At 36.5% G+C, this 21,581-nt stretch overlaps 1 protein-coding gene across 3 annotated transcripts in view; it reads right to left on the minus strand.

Moving 5' to 3' along the window:
• MLLT3 (MLLT3 super elongation complex subunit) overlaps window positions 1-21,581 on the minus strand; it is a 295,635-nt gene that overhangs the window by 63,177 nt on the left and 210,877 nt on the right. For all 3 annotated transcript variants that reach the window (XM_066368259.1, XM_066368260.1, XM_066368262.1), the window contains exon 5: window positions 18,624-19,334. In XM_066368259.1, the coding sequence (XP_066224356.1) occupies window positions 18,624-19,334 (711 nt within the window). The remainder of the gene's footprint in view (window positions 1-18,623; window positions 19,335-21,581) is intronic.

A 21,581-nucleotide genomic window follows, 5' to 3' on the forward strand; every position in this document is an offset into this window, starting at 1 on the left:
ATAACGCTATCAAAAGTAGTGTCAGCTGAGCAGCAAATAGACCAAGGATAAGCAGACCTCAACGATACAGTGAATTCAGTTCCAGACCACCATCATGGAACAGGGCATCATAATCTTTTTGCTGGTGGAGGGTCTTGCCTTTAATTTATAAAGAAAAAAAGCAATACCTATGAAGCGCAATAAAATGAGTGCAATAAGAGGTATTCCTGTAAAGAAAAACCACTGCTAACTATACTTCAGGATCTTCTGACCTTGTGGTTAGGACAGAAATAGGCTGTTGTCTGAGAAAGCAGAGTCCTTGCCTTCAAAATTCACAACCCTAACCAGGAAACAAGATGATGCATACAGGGCAAAAGTTAACTGACACATATGAACAAGCATCCATAATGGCAATTTCACATCAAAGCAGAATAAAGTCTATCAACTAGAAGAATAAAATGCTTACTAAAGACTGTGTTTTCAGTATTTATTTTTTAAGATCAAGCCATCTCTTCAACATTTTTGAGAAGTGTTTTAAAATTTGGGAAGTCCTTTACACATATAATCCTAATAATCTGCAAGGTGAGCATGACCAGGATCCCCATTTGACTAAAAAATGTGTGGGAAGAACTAGTTTAGAAATAGTCAGATTTTATTAGCATTTATAGACTACCAGCTAAATGTCAGGTACTGTTTGCTACTCATTTTGAGTCGCACAATTTTGAGATATACTAGTCACATTTCAGAGATTATAAAATTTGACACAAAGAGGTTAACTATTTTGTCCTAGATTACAAAGCTAGTACAACTGTCAGACCTGGAGCCTTTTTCCAGGTCTGAAGATCTTTTCTAGGACACCTTTTTCACTTATTTATAAAAATACACAGTCCATGTTCCACACCAAAATATAATATGCTTTCCTTGATCCAACACACCAGGGTTACAAACAGATTCCTGTGTCCAGATATATTTACATGAGCATACTAATGTTGAAGAGAACTGTTGGTGGATGTGGATGCTGCCAAGGCTGAAGGAACCTGTTCTCATCCAGAAAACACTGCAAGAGGTGAAATATGAACAAGGTTGTCACTAATAAAATGGAATGCCGAAGTAAGGCTCATCCTAACTCAAGGATCAAGGGGGAAACCACCAGAATCATGGGTGAAGAGAAGTCAAGATTTTTGGCATCCGTCAGGTGGAAGATACCAGAATTAGTTATAAACAAACAAACAAAAAAACACACATACACCCCTTAGATATTTTACTTTAAATAAAATTTATAAATATGCATTAATCAACCAATCTTTTGATGTAGGATCAAGGAGTTTTCTTTGAGTGAAGTGTGAAAAGTCTTTTACACAAACCATATTATGCATTATCTATGCATTATCTATGATCACCATCTATAAGCAAGAAACCGGGGACTTGCATAGCTTTTCGAGTGCAGAGTCCTTCTAGGTTCTTACAATTTTTTTCCCATGGTGTTTTTTACCTAATTTGGGAATAAATTTTTTTCCAAGGACTCTCAGGTTATACAACTTAGTTTTCATAGAAGCAATTACTTTTTGTGTATATAATTGGTTTATACAACATTTAATTAATTAATGTAATTGCAAGTTGAATCGACACACGTTTGAGAACTAATAATGACTTCTTGGTGAGTGTATCATTCAATCTGTGGGAGCAGAAGCGCACAGGATGAGAGCACCCACCAGCACTGGGCAACAGCGAATATGCTTCATAAAGGAATGGAGAGCCATTATTAGCACAGGCTAATTCATCGAGCTTCTTTTGGCTGCAGACTGTGCAGGGTCTCATAAAGGCTGGCTAGAACAGCAACTGTTCAGGAACCATCAGCATGAAAATTCCAACTTAGGGAATCCCCCAGAAGTAAAAACAGGAGGGAACCCATCAATGTATAAGTTTTAGAATACTTTAATAAGGTTTCAAAGTACAAGAGCTGGAGATATCTTTCCGTAAGATAAGAGAGGATAGCTGCGATAACACTTTTCTTTCCAAATTGATGGCTGCTATTTTCAGTTCATTTTTTTCTTTTAATAGAACCAACCTCCCACAGTGATAAATTACACTTGGTTATAACTTTAGTTTTATAGTGTAATCATGATTCTTTTAAAATCACCCTTAGAAATGCTAGCAGCCTCGAATCCATATAATTAATTATACATTTGAGTATAATTGAATATATATTTGAAAACTGACTAATCTGACAATCCTTTAGGGGAACTAAATGCATCCCCCACATCTTGTTTCTCTCAGTGTGTTACTAGTCAGTATAAATCTTTTTTTTTTTTAATTATAATTCTTGCCCCTTGTGGTTAGAAACATAAATCTTTTGTGATTATTATTTCACTCATTCTTCCACATAGACAATAAACATTTTATTGCATGGCTGCAGATACTCAAATGTGATTGTTTGATATTTAACAACCAAATTAAGATTATTAATTGAAAGCTAATCTGTTGTGATAATTACGCAACCTGAGGAAACAGAAGAGGGAAAAATAGTTCCTTTTATACAATATACAAGTGGTGTTTTAGCAGTTCCAATAATTTCAAGAGTACATACAAACATTAGAGGAAATATAATCATATTTCATGATCGCAGACAGCAAAAACAAGGTGGTCATATAACTTTCATGTTATCACGCCTCTGCACAGTCCCTATAGGAAACAGTGAGGCAGAAATTTCTTTCACTTCAACATCCTGTTATTGAAATGTCTCCGAAAACTATTTGCTTTTTTAAAATACAGAAGCAAATGTTTCGGATTTTGGACTCTCACATCCCTCTGCTGTTTCAATAAAAGATTAATTTGTGGTCCTTGACTTTTCTTTGTTATTTTTATGGTTTAATATTCTATGTAGTACAATAAGGTTAAAAATAATCTCAGGTTGTTTTGTGGGAGTTTTCAATAGCTCCACTCTCCTTGGCTAGCGTATGTAGTCTAACACAAAGGCAAGGGCTACAAAGGCAGGTAAAGTGCAATCCAATGTATTCAACTTGCTGACTTGGCTGCCAGTTTATCCCAGAATTTGGTTTTGTGAACTTATCTGTGCAAGCATGGCTTATACCCTGAACTGTATGTCTCTGAGAGGACCGAGACTTGTCTTGGTGAGCTCTGCCACCTCTTGTGGTCTATTTCAGGTCTGTCACATTTCCAGATCATTCAGATATATTTATAATTGAGACTCCTCAAGACACAGAGAATTCTCAACTATAAATATATAAGTTAGTTAAGAGGAGTCTTAATTATAAGTACATAAATCCATATATAAACACACACACATATATATATACATAACATCTCTGCATTATCTAAACATTTGTTGAGCACCAATTAAGTACCGGGCATAATACAAAAAGCTGAGAAATCAGACAATTAAGAGACCATATCTGCCCTAAAAATATCCCACTGAGCAGGAGAAAAACACTTTAATATGAGAGAATAACAACTATAATCAAAGTATACACAAACTGTCAATGGAGGGAGCACAAAGGAAAGGTGGAGGTTAATTTAGGTCAGGCAGGTTATGTAGAAAAGCTTCAAAGAAAAGGTGACTATTAACCAGGTCATAAAGGACCAAGGGTATTTCACCAGGACATAAAATTATATGGAATGGTCAAGAAACTGAATATTGCTAATATTTTAGGATCACTAAAGTATAGGAAGAGTACAGAAGGAGGAGAGTGAAAAGGTCAGATTAAAAAAGTCTAAAAACAATGCTTAAAAAAAGTTGGCCATTGTCTAAGGATGCTAGACAACCAAATCCATTCTTCTGAAAACTAGGAAAAAAGGGGGGGGGGATCATGAACCATGTTTTATTTTTCCTATACAAACTGTACTACTGGTGAAACAAAAGGTAAAGGAGAAAGAGTTTCTCTTTTTAGGTGAATTCTGGCAATAAATAAGGGAAAAATGATGAAATAAAAATACCAACGATCCACCAATGCATTATGCACAGAGGCACGAAGCATCAGTGGTGGTAATCTCACCTCACAGGCTCCTGGTGAAAGAACACAACTCTACCTATGAAACGGACTTGCCCAAACCAACACCAAAACCTAACTCAAATCTGGCCATGCCTCTAATTTACAGAAAACACAGCACAAAGACACTATCAGCAAAACTCAAACTGAGAAATTGTATAAGAAAACCTAGTTGTTTTCTTTTTTCCTTTACACTTTTATGTGAGAAAAAGATGTGAGGAAAAAGGTATAAATCACCAATTTAAAATACATTTTTACAAACCGTAAGATGTGGACCTAATTTGGATTCTGATTCAAAATCACTGTAAAAACAAACAAAATTTTTATGACATTTTTATTCTACTGAAAATTTTACCAGAAATTTGATATTAAGAATTATTCATTTATTCAGATATAATAATGATACTTTAGTTCTTTTAGAGATTCATATAGAAATATCTATGTATATGAACTAATATGACACCTTAGATTTATTAAAAATTATATTGGGGGAAGAGTTGACGGTGATCCAGTTGAAATGAGATTGACTATCAGTAACTGTTGAAGCTGAGTGATGGATAAATGGTGGGAGGGTTCAGTATACATTCTATTTTGGGCATATTTGAAATTCTCTATAATGAAAAGATTACAAAAAAGTAAACAAGAAAGGCTAAAGAGAATTTGGTGTTTAGCCCATATGGCAGCTGATGTTTTGTAACAATGAAATGTTTTATAAAAAAGGCTACATTAGCCTGACCAGGCGATGGCACAGTGGATAGAGCGTCGGACTGGGATGCAGAGGACCCAGGTTCGAGACCCCGAGGTCACCAGCTTGACTGCGGGCTCATCTGGTTTGAGCAAAAGCCCACCAGCTTGGACCCAAGGTCACTGGCTCCAGCAAGGGGTTACTTGGTCTGCTGAAGGCCCGCAGTCAAGGCACATATGAGAAAGCAATCAATGAATCAATGAACAAGTAAGGTGTTGCAACGCGCAATGAAAAACTAATGATTGATGCTTCTCATCTCTCTCCGTTCCTGTCTGTCCCTGTCTATCCCTCTCTCTGTCTCACTCTCTGTCTCTGTAAAAAATAAATAAATAAAATTTAAAAGAAAAGGCTACATTAAAGATAATATTTTGAAACTGAACCACAATACCATTTTAACTAGTTGTTTCATATTCTTGAATATTTCTTTCCAGAATTTGTGTTTTAATAGTTATGTAGAGAAGGGCTTAGGGCAAAAACGAGACAAGAGACAGATAATAGGTGATTTTCCAGGAGAAGATAATATAATAGAAAGGGAGGAGACTAGCAATGGCCCACTTACGGGTGGTGGAAGGTGGTCAGCTGGCACAGAAGATGGGCAGAGAGTGGTTAGGGAGATCAGGGTAGGTATAACAGAGCCAAAGGTGCCAGAAAGGTAAAAATCTAACGCTTAGAAATGGTTTCTGCATTTAGAATCTGGAAGGCACTGGTGACCTTTTCCAGTCATAGTTTTAAGAACAGTTTCCAAGAGCAAAAGCCAGACTACAGTAAGCTGAGGAATAAGGGAGCTTTTGAGATAGCTGTCACTGAAGGTAAAGGAAATGAAGAAACTAGAGTCTGAATAGAATCAGGGTTAACTGAAAAGTTGGAGGCGAGTATATGTGTGAGCAACTGGCTGTTTGGCATAAAGGAAGCCATAGTACATCTGTAGAGAGACTAGAGGGAACTCAGGACACAGATACTGGAGGGTCAGAGGGGGAAGGATTCAGATTTCATCTGTTAAGAATACCAGCTTGTCGCCCTGGCCGGTTGGCTCAGTGGTAGAGCATCAGCCTGGCGTGCAGGAGTCCCTGGTTCGATTCCCGGCCAGGGCACACAGAAGTGCCCATCTGCTTCTCCACCCCTCCCCCTCTCCTTCCTCTCTCTCTCTCTCTCTTCCCCTCCCGTAGCCAAGGCTCCATTGGAGCAAAGTTGGCCCAGGCGCTGAGGATAGCTCTGTGGCCTCTGACTCAGGTGCTAGAATGGCTCTGGTCGCAACAGAGCAACACCCCAGACGGACAGAGCATCGCCCCCCGGTGGGCGTGCCGGATGGATCCTGGTCGGGTGCATGCGAGAGTCTGTCTGCCTCCCCATTTCCAACTTCAGAAAAATACAAAAAAAAAAAAAAAAAAAAAAAAAGAATATCAGCTTGTCCAATACTTCATTTATATTACAGGTTCTGTAAAGCTCTTTCCATGTTTTTATTATTAAGCAATATTAAGACTTTTGCTTCTTCAGATGCCTAAACGTGTCAGTTTCTGTTTTGCCTAATGATCCCCATACCCCAATCCAACCTCTCTGCCGAAATACAGCAAACCATAATTATTCTGCTTGGTAATTTCCCAGAGACAAAGAGGACCAGGGCATCAAATTTTTCACTAATTAATCTCTGTAATATCCACTGAGATTTACACCCTACCCTCACTTAGACATGACATGAGGCTTTCAGGTGCAATTCTGCTGAGGGTATGAAATGTAAAATTCATTTATTGAACCACAGGGCACAGACTAAGAGGTGGGCCACGGGGCGATACCAGCCTTATGTCTAATGGGCATAAACAACTCATTAGGAACCATTTTAAAATGTTCAAGTGGAGGAGTTTGAGAAGGTAATAAGGGGCATGTGAAGGATTGTAACTGTTCCAGTTGGAAATGATAATGGCATACCAATTGGGGACCTGCATCCCAGGGCCTCTGCTGAGGCTCAGTGAGAGTTCCATCATCTTGGGCAAGTTGTAAAACTCGGCCCCATGATCTCTGCAAAACGCAAGTTGTTAAAGAAAGTTTCTGAAGTGTTCCTGCTTGAAATATCCCATTATTTTCTCAATCATGAAGTAAACTGGGCATTAAAGATTTTTAAATGTTATTGAATGTTTGTGGTTTCTAATCTTAATCTTAAATCTTTAAAAGAGTACATATTAAGGTTTTCTAAAGATGCAGAGAGACAGGAGTTATGAATATGATGAGGATACGGAGATGGGCAGCATGGGAGGCACCACGTCTTTCTTTCAAACATTAGTTTTGGGGGAGCAAACTATGAGACTCATTGGTTCTATTCCTCAAAACAAGGAGGAAGATGCATGGCTTATCTCTAAAACAGGGAAGGGACTTGTTGCAAGTTGTCCCTGTGAGTGTTGCTGGACAGAAGAGGCAAGCTTGATAAGTGAGAAAAGTGAGACTCTGACTATCGGATAAGCTAGCACTTTCAAACACCCATCTCAAGATCAGCAACAAGTTTGATGTCCACCTTTAACTAAAACAATCCTAGAAAATAGTGAGGAGGAGGAGTGAACTTGAAAATCTAGTGAGCACTTTATAATACTGAAAATGTTATCAGGCAACTTTGAGGAGAATTTATCAGATAGAAACATTTTAAACTAGAGGAGACTTTCAGCAACTCTCTAGTTTGATGGAAGGTTAGGCCAAACAGAAAATGACATTTTAGAAACATGTGCAGGAATTAAAAATATATACTGTGGCCATGGATTATAAATCACTAAATTCCTACACAGCAGCTTTGCCTCTTGAACTCTACAAGAACACCTACCAACATCAGGTTTCACAGAATACAATTCATAAATTACCGAACAAAAAGTTAAGTCTTTGTCTGTGACATAATTAATACTGTTGCTTGAACTAATACCCGAGTAGCAGTTCACATGGGTAATTTAATCATTAGCATTAAAATTCACATTTTACAGTGCATCACCAGTAAGCTGAATCTGTCTAGTTTTTTTTATTCCAAGTGTATGCTGGTGGACTATGGCTCCAGGACCATCCTCCTAGGCCCAGGAAGATAATTTACTAGCCAAGTATGGCTATGTACCAGGACAAGGGAGCCCCATCTTCCTTCCTTACAGCCTTCATGAGTACAACCTTTAGACAATGCAATACAGTAGGTGGAAGTTCTTACAGTAACACTGGCTATGGCCTTTTCCCTAGTATGAGTTATATGAAACACTTTAATAAGACAGTACATTGGTGAGTAAGTGTCCTTGGATAGATTCTGAAGTACTACAGCTTTTTACTAAGTTCTGTAATTCTAATTCCTAGAAAATGATACTGAGGCATATGAAGCACCAGTTGATTGGCATTTTGTATATCATAGCTAGCTCTCCTCACACCCCTAATTAATAGCCAAGTATCCAAATTTGGGGATGACATCTTACTTCTTATTCTCCTCCTTTCACTGAACTGTGGTACCACTACCAGAGGAAGCCAGATGGTGAAAAAGTTAAATGTTGCTAATTAGATTTTTCTTGAAAGGTTTAATCTGTACCACAGTGGTTTTAATTTGGTGTGATTTCTCTCTCAAGAAGATTTAATCTGTAGTATGATACAAGAAAGTATGGGCTTTGGCATTAGTCAGACGTGTATTCAAATTCTGGCTCTGCCACTTCCACATCTGTAAGATGAGAACCAAAAACTATCTCACACATTTTACAAATTGCATAAGGATATGGAGTGAAAAGGTCCAGGACAATTCCAGCATGGAGCAGAGTTCAGTAGGGCTTCCTTCATTGCTGACAAACCGGTTTGATAAACTAACTGAAGGGTTTCATTTACAAGATCGCTCTTCATTTTCAGACTTGTCTACATTTGCTACTGGTTCTTTTTTTCCAAATTATTTCTTCCATCAAGAATCCCTTCTCCTGTCCACCCAGCTCTCCTCTACACTAATTCATGCCTTCCTTTTTACAAAGCTCAGCCTAATTTTGTACTTTCCGTAACACCTAATAAAGTGTTTGTATATAGGAGTACCTACAACATAAAGATTTTTAAACGTTATTGAACATCATTAATCACAGAATATAAAAAATGAACATGTTAAGAAGGAAACGTTTGTAGTTACTCAAAGTGACATAATGGTTTATTATATTCAAAATAAATAGAAGGACCACAAAATAAATCAAGGGTCAACAATTTAATTTTTAAAAAACAATACTATGATTCTAAACACTGAGACCTCAAACCAAGACATTCTAGTAATTACTTTATTTATTTAAAGTAACATCTGAAGACCTCATATATTAAGGTGACCAATCGTCCTCCTTTAGGGAGGACAGTCATTCTTTTGTAAGTTCCGTCCTCCCTCAAAAAGTGTCCTCCTACGTCTTCCTTTTTGATATTGGAACACCAATCTGTAAATGTCCGAATTTGATCGATGCAGAGTTGACCCATTGCGTGTGATGTGACGTATTTGTATTTGACACGATTCGTCAAGAATCAGTACAGTGTGGTGAGACACGATTATGAGACGCATGCACTCCGCACGGGGGACCTTGAGAGAGCACGGGATATACCGAGCATGCAAATGGCTTTGTGTACTTCTTACTGAAACACAACACGGCACATACGACATTGTAGACTCACAATTATTTCTTTCTCAGTGAATATTCAATCATAGACAGGTAAGCACAATTCACGTTTTATTAATTCATTATCTATTTAATAATTTCCAAATATGTATAATTTTATTTACAAGTATTTTCCCAAAATTTGAGTTTTAAAGTAGAAATCAAACCTCAAACCATATCTATTAATAATGCATTTTGATTAAATAGTTGCATAAAATAGATGCTTTTAAATTAGAAAATGATAAATACACCCGAATATGACTCCATATTAGTGGTTTTGTTTGATATTTAGTTTTACTAAATGAGTACTTTTTTCTTACAATTATTAAAAATTAATAGGCATGTAAGCATAATTACAATATAAAATATTACGAGTATTTTTATTATGCATTTACCATATTATAGTGTATTATTGTTGCAATGAATAAATGTTTCTTTTATTTATGATATTGTTTTTCTTCAATTTATTTGTCCTCCTTTTTACTGTAAAAAAAGTTGGTCGCCTTACATACATACATTTTCTTTCCATGACTGAGAAAGGCAAGAAAATTTCCTTTTCTATAAAGTGTCAACAACTCTAAATATTCTCCCTACCCCGGCACCTCTCATCCCCATCCTCTATGTCTTCTAAATTCAAAGGCAAAGTCTGTTGTCTCCATACACTTTAGTAAATGCTTTTCCATTTTCCCCTGCCTAATAGAAGGATCTTTGACTTTATCTGGGAACATCTCACTGTGCAGTCACCTCTGGTGACCCAAAGAAGCCTCTTAAGGGTGATTTTTCTTTGTGGACCTTGACACTGCCTTGAAACTTTACAGTCATAAATTGTCACCTACTGAGAACAATTTCTCAAACTTGGTTAAATAATTACATAGACAAAAAATAAAACTATCCTCTACCTATATCATTGCATTATCTTGCCTCCTAATTCAAAGAAAACATAGCCTATTTTGAATACCCCAGAAATATTTTAAAAATGGAATTACACAACGTAACTACAAGATCCAGAAAGAAGGGATCTTCAAACCGAGGACACCATTTGTTATTTGGTGGCACCTTCTGGGAAAGCTTGATATTGCAGCTCAGCTCTGTTAAACATAAATTTCCAGGCAAAGCCAAGTGGGAAAAATGCTAGGAGCCGGGAAGTAGTGCTGACAACATATTATAATAATGTGAAATCCAGATCCATGCGGGTCTGTTTTCCTTTAAGCAAGTATGTATGAGAAGTTAGAGGTTCCTGGATGTTTCACAGCTCTTGCCTCAATTCTGGCTGTGGATGCCAAATCCACTTATGAGGAAAATGCATCACCTTCTGAATGAAGGCTATAGGTAAAGCCCAAACCAATTGGTGGGTCAGAGCAATATGATTCACGAATGGAACAAGAATATATCAAAGGCTTTCTCAGCAGTGATGTCAATTTTATGAAGCAGTCTCTGCAATTGTAAGATAAATTCATGGGGAAATAAAATTTGCTTTACCCCAAAACTCATCTTGAGGGCACTCCCTACTAAGTGGGATCTAACTCTGGCTCTACCATTTTAAACATGGCAACCATGGGCATGTTTTGTAATTTTGAGCCTCAGTTTTCCTATCTATAAAATGTGGATAATAATATGACCTATTTAATTGAGTTGTTTTGAGAGTTAAATGAGTTAAAACTACTCAAGTGCTTCGAGTGGTGACTAACACAAAGAAGCATTCAAGGGAAGTTTAGCCACATCTGTAAGGTATCCCTATGGTATGATAAACCTAGTTGTGTCAAATGTTGACTCACATCTTTGACTCTATGTCTAAAGATGATTGATTGATGGGACAATTACAAAAAGGTCATGGGCCCTAGATTAAGAAACAATAGACTAATAATGTACAGAATAGGCAATGCAGCTCTCTTGAAGGAGGCTCATGGAATTTATTTAGAGTAACAATTCAATATAAGTAGGTAAAAAAAAAATCAAAGTTTTAGCAATTATTGATGACAGTCAACTCTGCGGTGCTAGGGCCCCCTGTCTGTTCATGACCCTCAGCTACCTAAGACGTCTAAATAATTATTTAATTTAAAAACTGAAAAAACATTTGGATTTAGTATGGTACCCAAACAAGGAAAAGGAAAAACCCTGTAACTCTGCTTAAAAAGAAAAAACAATCTCCCTTTTAACTGCTTCAAATTTTTTTAAAAAAATAAGCCAGAAATGTGGCTGAATAAATGCACTATTTATTGGCTTGACTGCAACTGCTGATAACATCTAACACAAAAACCAAACAAAAGCAACAAAGTCAGGTGAAGTTTCTCCATGCACCCAACAAAGGTAACTTTTTTCCAATAGTTTACTTAATGTGCCACATGAGGTGAATCTACCAGGGGGAAGAATTGCAACTCTTCAGGTATTTTTACCTCCAGTTATAAAATACAAAGAACAGGAGTCCAAAATGAGTGCCCCCCTTGGAGAGCCGGGGCAGCCTTTTAATGAATGGCCTCTCCAGCTGCTCACTCACCCTACTTACAGACTTTACAGCTCTTACATGTGCTGGAATTACAAGTCATTAAAAAGCCACTTTGAAAACACAATAAAGACCTTCTTCTCTGACTGCGACAACCTTCCATCATATAAAAACCTAAGGCCAATGCTTCAACAGCGGGACATTTACTGCCAGCTCCAGACAGTTTGAGCAGGGCAAGGAACAGGGTGGGGCGGGAGGAAATGAAGCACAACAAAAGAAGGGAAGTTTCTTTTTCCTTCTCCTTCTTTTTTTTTTTTTTTTTTTCTGTTCAAAAGAAACTTCTGCTAAGGTGGTTTGAAGTCTTTATCCTGGATCCGAACTACCACCTAACCTTGGGAAAAATGCTCCTAGTCGGAAGAGAAGATTTTACCTAAGTAAGCACTTCAGTAAACCAAAACTATCAAAAGACGTGATTACAATCTCATTTCTCACATTGTAGATTGTAGTATGAAACATTTTCCCAAATGTAATCTGCCCATTTTCAAGGAAAGATAATTAAAACTTTTAATTTCCGCACTTTTAAATTACAATTAAATGTCTACAAAGCAAGGGAAAAAAGTGAAGGCAACGATAAGGAAATTACTACCATAAACGAAACTGATCATAAATGGTTACTTCAGTCTTCTTTTACTGTTTTATTCCTCCTTCTCTGCTATGATACCAAACTTCCTCATATCACAAAACAAAATCAACTCAATAGAGAAGCAGAGTTATATGAAAAATAAAAACTAGGAAATTACAGGAGAAGTGGAAGGTATTTGGGTTCTTTTTTTATTGTCAGTTAAAGTATAAAACAGTTTACTACAAATCACAATTACAAACTTTTGGTTGATGTTGATACATGCAGATCCTTACTCTTTTCTAGCTCCTAGTTAATGTCACCACTACTAACCGACACTTTCAATAAGTGACCACTATTGACACAAAAAAAGAATTCCTAAACCAAAAGCTTTATTCTAAAGGGAATTATCTGGATTCTTTAGTGCAAAATATTATTATTATTATTATTATTATTATTATTATTATTATTTTATTAAGTGAGAAGCAGGAAGGCAGAGAGATAGACTCTGCATGCGCCCTGATTGGGACCCACCCAGCAAGCCCTCTATTGGGCAATGTTCTGCCCATCTAGCAGCACTGCTTGGTTGCTTGGCAACTGAGCTACAATATTTTAGCACCTAAAGTGAGGCCATTGAGCCATCCTCAGCAACCTGGGCCAGCTTGCTCAAATCACTTGAGCCATGGCTGTGGGAGGAGAAAAGAGAGAGAAAGAGAGAGAGAGAGAGAGAGAGAGAGAGAAGGGGGAGGGGAAGGAAAGAGGTAGAGAGCAGGTGGCCACTTCTCCCGTGTACCCTGACTAGGAATCAAACCCAGGACTTCCATATACCAGGCTGATACTCTACTGCTGAACCAACTGGCCAGGGCCCAAAATGTTCTTAACAGTAACATTTATGTGCATAGCAAAATCATACCTTTATTATATTTCTTTTGTTTGCTAAACGCTCACCCACTATAAAACAGTCCTTCTGTTTCCCTACCTGTACTCCCCACCAACCTCCCATAGTCTCTAAGGGAAAATTATAAATAGACGTTCATCTAACAATATTAGATTTCTTTATAAAATGAGAAACATTTCAGGAATTAAAAAATATATTGAAAAATTATTCTTTCAGTCATAATAGTAACCCAAAGGTAAATCATTTCTTAGTACAATTGACAAAAGCTATAGGAACCCTCAACAAGAAAGTAAGACCACCAGATTTATGGCTTAAGACCAGCAAGATGGCCTGACTAGGCGGTGGCACAGTGGATAGAGGGTCGGACTGGGATGCAGAGGACCCAGGTTCGAGACCCCAAGGTCGCCAGCTTGAGCGTGGGCTCATCTGGTTTGAACAAAGCTCACCAGCTTGGACCCAAGGTTGCTGGCTTGAGCAAGGGGTTACTTGGTCTACTGAAGGCCCACAGTCAAGGTACATATAAGAAAGCAATCAATGAACAAGTAAAGTGTTGCAACAAAAAACTAATGATTGATGCTTCTCATCTCTCTCTGTTCCTGTCTGTCTGTCCCTACCTATCCCTCTCTCTGACTTTCTCTCTGTCTCTGTTAAAAAAAAAAAAAAAAAAAAAAGACCAGCAAGACTACCAGATTCATGGCTTAAGACCAGCAGAGACAAGCGTGACCCAACACGGCAACTAGGTAACCTCTAACCTTATTATATATTTATTGTAATTTATTAGCTTCTAAATGACACACCCCAAACCACCATGCTTAGAAACAGAAAGCTCATATAAGGACACAAAATGGCCAACATAGCTACTCTGAGAAATCTCCACCCTTTTCCAGGGAAGGTCCTGAATATTCCTTCCCCTTCTTAAATACCCTACCCCTCCCACCCTGATTAAATGAACCTCAATAAAGGAAGCAAATTCTGCTAACTGAGTGCTGCTCTGCCCGCGGAGCAGCCTACTCTCTGTCTCACCACTTCTCTAATAAACTCACTTTCTCTTTAAACTCTATGCTGGCTTGCATTTGAATTCTTTCCTGCACAAAGCCAACAACTCACAATGGGTGGTGAGCTTTCGGGTCCCAAAACTCCCAGAATGCCTGCATAAAAATCTTGCCATTTACAACAATATGGATGGACCTAGAGGGTATTAAGCTAAGCGAAATAAGTCAGAGAAAGACAAATATTGTATTATTTCACTTCTATCTAGAATCTAAAAAACTAAAATAAACAAAATAGACTCATAGATACACAGGACAAACTTATTTTTTCCAATGGGTTGGGCAGTGGAGAGATGGATAAAAAAATGAAGAGGATTAAGAGATACAAAGTTATTGTTATAAAAGTCATGGGGATATGCACAGCATTAGAAATATAGTCAATAATATTGCGATAACTTTGTATGGTGATAGATGGTTGTGATCACTACTTGTGATCACTTCAGAAGGCTTATAAATGTCAAATCATTGTTGTATACCTGAAGCTAACGCAATATTGTTTATCAATTATTCTTTAATTAAAAATAACTTTACATTATTGAATAAAAATATTTTAAAAAGTGTCTTTGCCCTGTGTTTTTCCCACAGTGTAGCAATATCAAAGTCCTCAAGACAAAATTCAGAGCAACATGACATATATTTCAATTACTGTTTTCCATTTAAAACATATAAACCTCATACTTAAAAAAAGACAAGAGAATTCTGCAGTATTTTTAAGTATCAAAAAATATTTCAATGCTTTAGGTTAGAAATGTTTCCAGAGTCAAATAACACATGACAATGGCTAACACACATTTTTGGAGTAGTGTACTGATGCTTTACACCAAGACTGACAATTTTCACAATGATCTTACAAAGTAAATACTATTATAATCTTCATTTCACACACACATACCCACACCCACACACACAGAAATAGAAATAGAGAAAATTAAACCATTTGCCCAAGGTCATAGATACAGGTGGGATTCAAAACACGACCAGTCTGTCTGACACCAGAGAACAGACTCCTAAATACTTGATTACTTCACTACCTGACTGCCTACGTACCTATCAACCTACCTACGAAAACACTTACTAACAAGTAAGTGATCCCACAAAAACATTCAGGAATACAAACCATGGATGTAGTCTCTTTTTCTATTCTCATTTACAAAATATATAAAAATCTTAAGCAAAACAACAACAATGAAAAAAAACATGAATCAACAATTTAAGCTTATTAATCTCAATAGCCCTCATTTTTATTTTTATAGAAAACCTGAATCTAATTTATAAAAAACCTTCTTTAAAAAGTTCTTCCTTTTAATTGCAACTAACTTGTACCAAGGCAAGGTGCTTTCTTCGCAGACATACCAGGTAAGTAATCTTTTTACCCTAGCCCCTTCAAATTCTTCACACTCTTCCAATTATTTTTTGTGTCTTTCTTCTGTTTCCAATGTCCATGATTTCCACCTACTGTGTCTAAAATTATCTATCACCCCATCCCTCACAAATGAACATAAATCTGGCAGATATTTAAATAATGAAGCTGGGAAAGACTTTATAGAGATCAGGTTATCTGATCACACTTACTCAAATGCAGACATACCATCAGGACAATGGGAACGGTGTCCCCTGCTCCAAGCTACCACCAAAGCAGTTACTGGCCAGGGGAGGTTTAGGATTGCTAAGGACTCTCCATTACAATTGTTTCCTTTTAGTTCCTTCAGTCTTGCCCACAGGAGGGACACCAGGTAGTAAAAAGGCCAAACAAAGGCTATCTTACCTACTAAATAAAGGAAATTTCAGCCCTATTTTATTTTCCTTTGCTCATAGAAAAGTATTTTGGGCACTGGCTTACTTGAAACTACTGGTGTCAGTTCTTTTCTGTTTCACCAACTACATTTAGAGAATTAAACTAAAAGCAGCAACAATAAAAGAATTACTACTATCAGAAAACTGGTAAGGAAAGTATAGTTGTTGGGTTGGATATCCAAATAATACCCAAAAGTCTTTAGTCTCTCTGTAATAATATGCATATTACAGAAACATTTGTTATGATCACTGGATATATGGGGCTCTAATGTGTCATGAATCCTTTTTTTAAAATTCACTAGTTACCATGAGGGATTATAATTTTAACTCTACACTCTAGAAGATTTTTAAAGGTATTGCTTTGAATAAATATATGAAATTGGACATAAAGTTTATGAAAAGAAAAGCCATACCTTGTAAATTATATATAAAAGGGAGAGAGTAAGAGGCAAACAAAAATGGGAATTCACAAAATTATCTAAAAAGAAAGGTTATTTGTGATACCTTCATGTTGAAAGAGCATTCAATATTGCTTTATAAATGCCATTGGTCTTCTTATAAATCAGCAAACATTCAAGAAAGATGCCTTTAAAATTTTTGATCATGACCTATTATAAGAAATGATACACCCTCTGAAATAAAAATTTCACAAACCATTATTTATCCATATTAATCACAATGTATTCTGACTTTTTAAAAATACTGGTGATGACATGCTAAATTGAATACATGGCTCACCAGAGAATCACAACCCCTAATTTAAAAACCTCTGTTCTAGAAGAATCACAACTTGTCAGAACAAAGTTGCTAAACGTGACAATCTTGATAGACTAATCATACCCCAACTGCATCAATGAACATTTCAGGGTGATCTGAAATAAAAGTCAAACACACACAAAATAATTCCAAGTAGCATCTGCCTTAAGAACAAGTTCAATAAATGCTTGAAATATTGGAACAAACCCATTAGTTCTCATCTCCATTTCACAAACTACCGTTATAAAGCCTTTACCAAACACTGGAATGAATTGCTCAATCTCTAGTGTTTTATATGTTACTCTGTTCCTAATAAAAACCTTACATTGAAATTTCAAAATTAGCTATAGAGAGCGGGGGGAAAGGAAGTGGTCTCTGGATGACTAGAGATCAATATTGATGCCATGTCCTCACCCTGGCTGGATTTCAACCCAAAACAGTGCAAATGCATGAGACAGAATCTGCTAATAACAAACACCCCCTAACCCTTGCCAACATTTGAACTAGGAACATTGGTGAAGCGACCCCCCAGAACAGAAAAAGAAGTAGTATTCTAAAACTGCCAGCAATTTTCAGCTAGGAATTTTCCTTGACCATATCTAGAAATATTAACAAGTCAAAGAGAGAAGATTATTGGGACTGAGCTTGACTGATAAGTAATGGTAGAAGGCCAAAGTTAGAGAAAGAGGGAATGTGAGGAAGTGATAACTAAAATTATCTCCTCCTCACATTATCTTCTAATTGTCTAGTTACCCAGATAACTAGACAATTGGAAACATTAATAAATAATGTTCATATTCTATTCTCCAGAAATAATATTGACTTAATTACTAAGTCTTGTCACTAAAGCATAAGATGTCTTACATTAGTAGATTAGAATAGATAACTTGAAAATCCCATCTAACTCTGAGACATCTGTAATTATAAGTTTAAACCTCAACATCAGGTAACATTATAGGGGTTATTAGATTATTAGATAGTCTTTTAGATACCCACAAAAAATAATCCTACTCATCAGAAAAAATTTATAATGAAGATGACAATAAAAGCATTACTACTATTACCAAAAAACTGGTAAGGGCAGTACAATTATACTGTTAAATTAGTGGCTATACAATGAAAAAAAATTAAATTTTTTATTTTCAAAATACTGTCACCTGGTTTCATAGGCACATGTGTGTATGTTAAAATTTATCAAATTATATATGTATAATATATTGTTACACAATTTTGCCTAGATAAAACTGTTTAAAAAATACTATCACCAGCTTTTTATTTATGTAAACAAATTACTTCATCCTGTTAATCAAAAAGATCAATATTATAGCTGCACTCTATTTTTTTAAGTTTCTCTTTTAAATTTATTATTCTTTATATTCAAGTTTTACTACATTCTTCTTACTTTCCTAAATCAGAATCACTGAAAAGCACAGTAACAGCTCTAATGAGCATCTAAAGTTTTTCTGCTGCCATTCAAACAACCCACTATTACACTGTGAAATATATCTTTCTATAACAATTTAAATCATAGCCTAAAAATCTGCAGATCTCTTAATGATTTCACTTCCTTCTATTAGCTAAGGAAATTCATTTCTAGGCACTTCCATGCTACTATGTTCTGATTCAACTATCATTTTCTTCCTTCATTCTTTATCTTGAAGCTATTAGAAATAAAATCTGAAAACTAAGGTGGGAAGGGAGGGAAGCCAACAAGACTACTCACATCAGATTTGGAGGACATATTCTCCTCCGCGTCGGAATCATTGGGGTCCACGATATCATCAAACGGCGGTAAAGTTGATTTCTTCTTCTCTGACGTCTCACTCTCAATTTTGACCTTTCCCATTTTGACATGAGATTTGTCCTTTATCTGTTTTTTGTCAGCAGAACAAGTGAGTATCAGTGGTGGCGCACTAGAAAAACTTTTAAATAAAGCCTCTGAGCTACTCTTTTTCCTTTTTTTGGCTGAGAGTTCTTCAGAATCTGAAATGGGGGGCCTTTTACTAGGAGCCTTCTTATCTTGCTGTCCACTGGTGATAGTGAGTAAGTTACTGTCTGGTTTTGGCTCTTTTGACATGGGTTTCGGTTCCTTGAAGGCCATCTTAGGAACTATTTTTTCTTCTTTCAGTGGTTTGTTTTCTTTGGGTTTCTTAGAGGATTCTTTGGAAGATTTGTTGTGATCCCTGGAAGGTTCTTTGAAGGCACTTTTATGTTCTCTGGAGTCTTTAGAAGGTTTTTCCTTGTGCTCCTTCATTAATTTGTGAGGCTTTGAAAAACTGGTACTGCTGCTGCTGCTACTGCTGCTGCTGCTGCTGCTGCTACAGCTGCTGCTGCTGCTGCTGCTGCTGCTGCTACTGCTGCTGCTGCTGCTGCTGCTACTGCTGCTGCTGCTACAGCTGCTGCTGCTGCTGGTATGAACACTCCTATTAGGGTCCTGCAAAAAGGGGAGAAGAAATGAAACTCAAAGCCAAAGAACAACAGAGTCAAAGGCCACTTGCCTTGCATTTCATCTGCATAAAGTGATCCCTCTTTATTGCTCTCAAAGAAATTTTAGTGGAGACCAATAACCACACTATAACAGGTGGAAATAGGGTATGTGAAAAACATGGTGAATGAGGGCTACTATGGATCAAGGAATTTAATGAGGCAAGCTGATTTCCTAATCATGAGAAACAGAGCATTCTAAACATGTCAATTCAGCAAATGCTTTTTCTGGAAGATACAAGAATGGATAACATATGGCCCCACTTAAAAAAAAAATTTTTAATCTTAAATTGCAGTTGATGTATAACATTATATTAGTATCAGGTGTACAACCCAGTAATTAGATACTTATATAACTTAAAGTGATCGCCCTGATAAATCTACTACCTATCTAACACCATACACAGTTATCACAAGAATATTGACTATGCTGTACTACATCCTCATGACTATTCTGTAACTACCAATTTGTACTTTTTAATCTCTTCACCTTTTCAAACATTCCCCCAATAATCTTCCCCTCTGGCAATCATCAAATGTTCTTTGTATCCATGAGTGTGTGTCTGTTCTGCTTGCTTGTCTGTTTTGCTTTTTAGATTCCACATATAACATATGGTATTCGTCTTTCTCTGCCTGACTTATTTCTCTCAGTGCAGTACCCTCTAGGCCCATCCATGTTAGTGCAGATGGCAAGACTTCCACATACCCACTCTCAATAACTGTGACATACCTATGTTTCACAGTTGCTGAAAGAGCTACCTATATAGTGCTATGGCAACAAAAAGCAGGAGATGAGTAATTCTGCTGGGGGTATGGGGAAAAGAATAATTCAGAAATTTGTAGAAAATTAACACCTGAATTAGGTCCGTAAGGAGAAGCAAATAATACTAAAAAGAGAAGTATTAAAAAGTACTTGGAGACCAGAGACTAGAATGAATGAAAACTATGAGGGATCAAAGTACAGATTACCATATTTCCCCATGTATAAGATGCACCTTTTTCTCAAAAAAATAGGGTCTAAAAGCTGGGTCATCTTTTGTAGTGGTTGTAGGGTTTTTTGTTTGCATTTTCATAGATGAAACTGAGGATGAGGCAATATATGAAGACAGTGATTTGTCATCAGACAGATGAGGACAAGCTAACGGATGAAAGTTTGACAGTGATGAGGAGTTGTATAAATTTTACAATGAATAAAACTTGAGTTCAATAACTTTATGTAATACTTTTTTTTCAAATTTCAGGCCCCAAAATTAATGTGCATCTTATACATGGGATCATCTTATACTTGGGGAAATACGGTATATTTGGGGAGAAGCATCTTTGAGGCAGAGGTAGAAAAATAGCCCAGGGTCACATAGTGAGGCAGATAATATTAAGTTTGAAATGGCCTTTTAAATATAAAGAATCACAAGAACCCCTCCATCGAAATAAAATTATTCTCAATTTGACATAAAAAGCAAGTATTTTTTGCTGTCCAAACTTCAGCACTTAAGGAATATGTCTCATATCCACTAGCAAAGAAAACAAAAAAGAACCCTAACAGAACAAAGATTTCACCTATTAGTCATCAAAAGAATGAAAAATCTTTATCAATTATTACTGTCTGATCATAAGAAAAGAATTCATTGCTATTTCATTTTAAATGTGTTACCATTTTTTTTCACTCATACAAATACCTCAAAATAAAATATATAACCTTTCCATCTAGGCACAAAATCTAAGCCCCTCCTTAACCATATCTGGGAAACTTTATCATTAATAATAAGAATAAGAAACAGAAGTAAACCCTGGACATGCAAAAATCCATAGCAATACTAAGAGAAGAGCTCTTTCTAGCTTACCTCCACCTTCTAATGGAACCAAAGACAAATAAATGTTCAAATTGCAACTGGAATTTACATCATCAGGTTTGGTTATTATGTTTTACTTTTAAATCACCCACTTAAGGTCAAAGATATGTAAACCAATCCTCTATTCCTTAAATATCTAGCATGACACAAAAAAAGATAGTAGGCAAGGGTTATGCTTCTCAGTAATATGAACAATCTACTTATTGGGTCTATGGGATGAAAAGCACATATACGAATATGCATTAGGAAATAATACAATGAAAAATTATTGTTCTGTGTTAGTGGGAATATGTATTTTTTCCTTTTACAATTTTTGTCTTACTTACTCAAGAACAAAATTACACATA

This window comes from Saccopteryx leptura, chromosome 2 (genome assembly GCF_036850995.1).
Source record: "Saccopteryx leptura isolate mSacLep1 chromosome 2, mSacLep1_pri_phased_curated, whole genome shotgun sequence".
Lineage (NCBI taxonomy): Eukaryota > Metazoa > Chordata > Mammalia > Chiroptera > Emballonuridae > Saccopteryx > Saccopteryx leptura.